General features: G+C 70.3%; 1 protein-coding gene across 1 annotated transcript; it reads left to right on the top strand.

The window, feature by feature from the left end:
- The first annotated feature begins 576 nt into the window (after window positions 1-576).
- On the top strand, window positions 577-6,136 carry LOC121063380 (ETS translocation variant 3-like protein). The gene is made up of 5 exons (XM_040543802.1): window positions 577-652; window positions 4,003-4,261; window positions 4,541-4,697; window positions 4,786-4,888; window positions 5,712-6,136. Exons 1-5 carry the CDS (start codon window positions 577-579, stop codon window positions 6,119-6,121), a joined length of 1,005 nt encoding a protein of 334 aa, XP_040399736.1. The 3' UTR covers window positions 6,122-6,136.
- Window positions 6,137-6,178: the final 42 nt, after the last annotated feature.

Raw genomic sequence — 6,178 nt, forward strand, 5'->3', positions numbered from 1 at the left:
CCCACGTGCCTGGTGGCAACCCGGGATGGAGCCGGTGGCAGTGCCCGGCCCCGGCGGCCACCCCGAGCCCCTGTGCTGGTGGCTGGCCGTGGAGCATCCCGCTGGGGACGTGCCGGGCTCGGGGCGATAGCAGCCCCCGTGCCTTCTTGTCCCCGTAAAAAAGGTTTGGATGGGGAAAACGGGGCTGGAATGAACTCGGAGCCATCCAGCAGGGTCGGGCTGCCGGCGATTCGGGTGCCTCTGGGCTTCGTGCTCGGTTGCGTGGCTCCAAGGTGAACCCCGTCCCGGCCAGCGCGTCCCACCCGCTTCCCCCGCTCACGCTGCCAGCCCCGTCCCTTCGGTGCAACCCCGGCGTCGGGCACAAAGGGTCCCGGGGGCATCCCCATTGCCCGCGAGGAAGAGGAGGAGGAGGAGGAGGATGGGGAAGAGACCGCGGCTGCCACAATCGGGCGGCTGCAGCGGTCGGCAGCCCGCGGCCGGTGAGGGGTTAACGCGATTGTCTCCGCAGCCACGGCCGCCCTCCCGGGAGCGCCGAGGACTGGGTTTTCATTTTAAGTAACCCTAACGCGGCGTGCGATGAAATGCATCGGGGTCGGGCGCGACAGAGGCGAGGAGCGCGTCGGGGAGGCGGACGCCGAGCGGCAGCCAGGAGGTAGGAGACGTGCCAGCGGTCCCGGTGCGAGGCACCGCGCGCGTGACCCTCGCCGTGGGCGCAGGGGTCCCAGGGGGGTCCCAGCCCCGGCGGTGCCTGGAGCTGGTCCCGTGCCCATTCAGCACAGGGCATGGGATGTCCCCGGGCACCCCGCTCCTTCCCCCGGTGCTGCTGGGGTGTCCCTTCGGGGTGGTGGCGGATGCTTGGGGTCACCACGGCGGTGGCAGCCTCGTGCTGCCGAGGCTGCTCGGTGCCTCGGTGCGTTCTTCACCGATTTCACCGAGGTCTCGCCCCGCAGACAACTTCCAGGTGGACTCGGCTGCGTCTCTCTGCTGGATGACCTGCAAGAGAGAAGGGAAAAAGGGGGAAGAAGGGGAAATTTGGGGGGATGGCTTCTCCCAAGCAGGGTTTGGGGAATTATTCCCCCCCGGCTGAGCATCCCCACAGTGCTCACGTCCAGCCAGGTTGGTGCCCCTGCGCCAGCACCGAAGCGGATTTAGCCAGCGAGGGAAAACCCCAAAGAGCTTTGGGGATTAGGAGCAGGCTCAGGGGATGCAGTGGCCGATATCCCATCCCAAATCCCAGCCCCGCTCCTCCGCAGGAGCCGTCGCAGCAGCGAGTCGGGGAGCAGGGATGTGCAGCTGCTCTCAGCCCGGCCCCACAGTCAGCCTGCGTCTGTCCCGTAGCAGCCGGTGTCCCCGTGTCCCCTGTCCCCAAGGTCCTGCAGCCCCACGGTGGCCGTTTCCAGCCCCTGACACGCTGCCCCGGCTCAGCATCGCTCCCATCCCAGCGCTGGTTTTGCTCGTTAGGGACTCGCGTTTAATTCCCGCGGCGTCGCCCGTGGTGGGGACGGAGCGGAGCGCAGGGGACGGCGTCGCTCCTGCTCGCTGGGGGTGCGCAGAGCCCCCGTCCCCGACCCCTCGCCAGGACGCTCACAGGGCTTTGACTTTCCGAAGTGACCTTCACCCCCTGTCCCCAGCGTCCCTCCCGGGTTAGGGTTTCTGTTTGAGCGCGTTACAAAAGCCTTTTAAATCCCACAGCCCCTGGAGACCGAAGGAAGGGAAGGAGAGGGAGGGAAGGAGGAAAACCACTGCGAGCACCGGAGCCCAGGACGGATTTGGGGCTGGGGTCTGACCCTGCGGCATGGGGGGGCTCCCAGCCCTGGGAAATGGGGGGGGGGGGATGTGTCACCGGGGGTGGCTGTGATGACGCTCCATCCCCACCGCTCTGGGGACGGGGACGGCCGGCAGCCCCTCTCCCTGCCCCATAACCTGGGATGGGGGTGCGGGGGGTGGCCCCACGGCCCCCAGCCCACCCTGCTCGGCTCCCCCGGCCCCTTGCTGTTCCGATGGCCCCTAATCCGCTTGTTTTAATAGCATTAAATGCTTTTAAACAAACAGGCCCTTCACCTCTGCCTGCTCCGTGCGCGATGCCCGGGAGGGCTGGGCGGGCTGGCTAAGGAGATTGGAGCGGGATTTGGGAGAGATAAAGGGGCAGGAATCCGGCCAGATCTCACCCCGGACAGACAGACGTGTTTGCCTTGCGCTGTCCCTAGTGGGGGGGGGACACCCAGGTGTCCGGGCTCCTTGAGCAGGGCAGCGGGACCCCAGCCCCAGTTTGGAGCCCGCCGCCTCCTTCCTCCACGTCCCCGCTCCCCTCCTCTGCCCCGCTCCGGGGTTCGCTCGCCCCAGGATGGGGCACCCCAGGGTGACACCCCCGGGCTCGGGGGTCCCCGAAGGGCTCTGGGGGGGAGCGCCCTAACCCCGCAGCCCTCGGCACGGTGGGATTGCAGGCAAGAGACTTGAAAGAGGCGGCAAGGCCCTCGCTAATGAGGGAGAATAAAGAAGCGGGGAGAGAAAAGCAAATGAGGAGAGCAAACAAGGAGGAAAGAAAAGGCAAGAAGAAAAGGCAAGAGTCATTTTCATAACCGCTTGGTGCCGAGCAAGCCCTCGGGGCGGTTTTTCGCCTCCTGCCCTTTGTATCTGCTGTTCTCAGGGGCCTGTTTGCATTTCTGCTCGAATCCAAACACCCCGGATTGCCCCGGTTGTATTTACCCGTCTGGGACGGCGCCGGGCCCATGGCTGAGCCCGCAGCGAGCCCGCCCCGAAGGGCACGGCGTGGGGCGCGCTCCCCTCCGCCGCCTCCCATCGCCCCCGTCCCTTTTTTTGCCTTTTTTTTTTCCCCCCGTTTTCCTTTGAATCTCGAATCACGCTCAGATAAATCATGGGGCATCGAGCCCCCGTCCTCCCGGGCGCCAACAAGCACAAGGGGATGTGCCCCGAGCGGGGATCGGTCGCTCCATCTCTTTCCCTTCCATGCCCCAAATTTCCTCCTCCATGGGGGGAAATTTCCTCCAGCATGGGGGCAGCAGGGGCTGGGGGTGGCTGCAGGGGCATGGAGCTGCCCCTGGGCAGGATCCGGCCGCAGGAGCCCCCAGACCGCCCGGCCCTGCTCCCCCTGCACCTTTCCAGCAATTTCTCCGCTCCCTGCCAGGGGGGTAAGAAGATTTACGCGTAACCCATCCCCTCCCCGTATATATGAAGGTGATTCTCCCTAAGACCCTCAGAAGCTTTCTCTCGCCCTGCCAGGGACGAGGTCCCCAACGGTGCCGCAGGTGAGTGGGGCAGGATGCGGCCGTGCCCCGGGGACTGGCGGTGCTTCGGTTTCTCTTCTCTCCTGGGACACGGGGAGGCCTGAAACGCCACCCGGGTGCTCCAGGGAGAGAGGAGGAACGGTGAATTTGGAGGGTTTTAACCTGCCGGGGTGCTGGGTGCCACCTGCACCCCTCCACCTGTCCTTCTGCCGCCCCGGGGGTGACCAAATCCTGGGCGTTCCCCATCCCTCCCAGCCAGCCCCTTTCCTGTGTCCTCCATCCCCAGGCCTGGTGGCCCCAGGAGCCCCCCGAGCCCCCCAGCCAGGACGCCGCATCCCACCCCCCCCCAGCCCACAACCCCCCCCCCCCGGTGCAGCCCCTGCGAGCGAGGACGTGACTGTCCCCACGAGGGACCGCGGCGTGGACGGGCTGGGGACCCCATCGCCCCTCTGCTTTCTGCCCGCAGGCTGCGGGATGCAGTGCGGCTGCGTGCCCCCCCCGCTGCCCGCCCTGCCCGGCTCCTACTGGGTACCAGGTGAGCGCCCAGCACGGCCAAACTGGGAGAGGTGGGGAGCGCCCTGCGGGGCCGAGTGCCCCCAGCGATGCTCCCCTCCGCGGACCCACAGCCACCCGGGGGTTGGGGGCACGTCACTGTGGCCCCCCCCCCCCCCCCCGGCAGAAACGGAGCTGCCTCGAGGGGAGCAGTGATGCTGCGGGGTGATGCCCCCGGGCCCCGGGGAGCCGCCGGGGCCCTAAGAGCGCACGGCTCGCTCCGCAGGGCTGGCTTTCCCCGACTGGGCGTACAAGCCGGAGTCCAGCCCTGGCTCGCGGCAGATCCAGCTCTGGCACTTCATCCTGGAGCTGCTGCAGAAGGAGGAGTTCCGCCATGTCATCGCCTGGCAGCAGGGCGAGTACGGGGAGTTCGTCATCAAGGACCCCGACGAGGTGGCGCGGCTGTGGGGCCGGCGGAAATGCAAGCCCCAGATGAACTACGACAAGCTGAGCCGGGCTCTCAGGTGCCGCAGGGAACGGGGGGGGCGAGGAGCCCTCGGGGACACCGAGAGCCCTGGGGGACACCAAAAGCCCTCGGGGACGTGGTGGCCGCAGGAGCGGGCGGTCCTGGCCCCATGGGCTGCAGCACAGCCCCCCTGTATGGGGACAGCGGGGACGTGGCCAGGGGGACCCCTCGGCTCTCCTGGTTCCCAGGATTTCGTGCAAAGCCCCCCCACGCCCGTCCGTCCACCCCCCCCACCCCCCCGTGCCGCTGACACCCCGCCACCCCCCCCCCCCCCCAGGTACTACTACAACAAGCGCATCCTGCACAAGACCAAGGGCAAGCGCTTCACCTACAAGTTCAACTTCAGCAAGCTCATCTTCGTCAACTGCCCGCTGTGGGACGTGCGCTGCCCGGCCCTGCTGGCGGGCGCCGTGCCCCCCGCCCTGCCGAGCCAGGTACGGGGGGCTCAGCCCCGTGGGGACGGCCCCCGGGGACCCGCTGCCCCCGTCCCCACGGCTGCCACCACCCCGTTCGTCCCCGCAGCTGGTGCAGAACGTGGTGCTGAGCCGGCGGGCGCTGGTGGAGCCGCTGGTGTGGTCTCGGGGTCCCCGGCACCCCCTGCACCCCGAGGTGCTGGAGAAGAGCCGTAAGTGTGGGGGCACGGCGGGCACGACCCAGGGTGGGCACAAACCACGGCGGGCACGACCCAGGGTGGGCACGACCCACGGCCTCGAACGCCCGCGTGCACCAAGCCCGTGCCACCATCGGGCACGCTGCCACCCAGCCGGGGGGGGGGACCTGTGGGGTTCGGTGCCTGGGGTGGGGGCGGTGGGTGCTGGGGTAGGTGGGTGCCGGGGCCGGTGGGTGCCGGGGTCGGTGGGTGCCGGGGCCGGTGGGTGCTGGGGTAGGTGGGTGCCGGGGCCGGTGGGTGCCGGGGTCGGTGGGTGCCGGGGTAGGTGGGTGCCGGGGCCGGTGGGTGCCGGGGCCGGTGGGTGCTGGGGTAGGTGGGTGCCGGGGCCGGTGGGTGCTGGGGCCGGTGGGTGCCGGGGCCGGTGGGTGCTGGGGTAGGTGGGTGCCGGGGTCGGTGGGTGCCGGGGTCGGTGGGTGCTGGGGTCGGTGGGTGCTGGGGCTGGTGGGTGCCGGGGTAGGTGGGTGCCGGGGTCGGTGGGTGCCAGGGTTGGTGGGTGCCGGGGCCGGTGGGTGCCAGGGTCGCTGGGTGCCGGGGTTCTCGCCCCCTGGGTGCAGGCAGCAGGGCCGGGTGCAGGCGGGGCCTCCGCCGTTGCCGGTCCCACAGCAGCACCCAGCGGCTGCGGCGGGGAGAGAGGAGGGGGCCGAGGGCGCCGGGGCCGAGGCGAGGCGGAAGGAGAGAAGGGGACGGGGTGGGGGGAGCACCCTGGGGTCCCAGCGTCCTCGGCCGTGGTGGCCGGCCGGGCTCTCAGGGTGCTCCCCGTCCCTCTCGCTGCTCGCAGGGCTGGGCTCCGCGTCCCCCCCGTGCCTGGGGGGCTCCTGCTGCCACCCCGAGGAGTTTCCCCCCTTGGCCGCCTTCCCCTGCCCGCTGCTGGCCCCCCCGCTGCGCGACTGGGCCCCCTTCCCCGGCCACGTCCCGCACCCCCCGCGCCATCCCCTGCCGCTGCTGCCCCCCCAGCTGGGAGCCCCCAGCCCCGGGGGGCTCCCCAAAACGGAGCCCTTCCTCTTGGGCCCCCCCTGCCCCCCCAGAGCCTTCCCCGGGCTCCTCGGGGGGGGGCTCGCAGCCGAGCACCCGTGCCGGCCGGGGGAGGACGGCGAGGAGGAGGAGGAGGAGGAAGAGGAGGATGAAGGCCGGCACGGCGTGGCTCCCGTGCCCCCCCGGCCCCCCAGCTGGGCCCTGCAGCCCCCCTAGGGTGGGCTGCCAGGGGGGCAGAGCAGCGGCGAGGCCCCGCGCCTGCCCCCCGGCCCC

The sequence above is a fragment of the Cygnus olor genome, unplaced genomic scaffold (assembly GCF_009769625.2).
Source record: "Cygnus olor isolate bCygOlo1 unplaced genomic scaffold, bCygOlo1.pri.v2 scaffold_244_ctg1, whole genome shotgun sequence".
Classification (NCBI taxonomy): domain Eukaryota; kingdom Metazoa; phylum Chordata; class Aves; order Anseriformes; family Anatidae; genus Cygnus; species Cygnus olor.

Coding starts and splice junctions, on each gene's coding strand:
- LOC121063380 (XM_040543802.1), top strand. CDS start 577: ATGAAATGCATCGGGGTCGGGCGCGACAGAGGCGAGGAGCGCGTCGGG. Junction 4,262..4,540: donor AAGCTGAGCCGGGCTCTCAG/GTGCCGCAGGGA, acceptor CCCCCCCCCCAG/GTACTACTACAACAAGCGCA. Junction 4,889..5,711: donor CGAGGTGCTGGAGAAGAGCC/GTAAGTGTGGGG, acceptor CGCTGCTCGCAG/GGCTGGGCTCCGCGTCCCCC.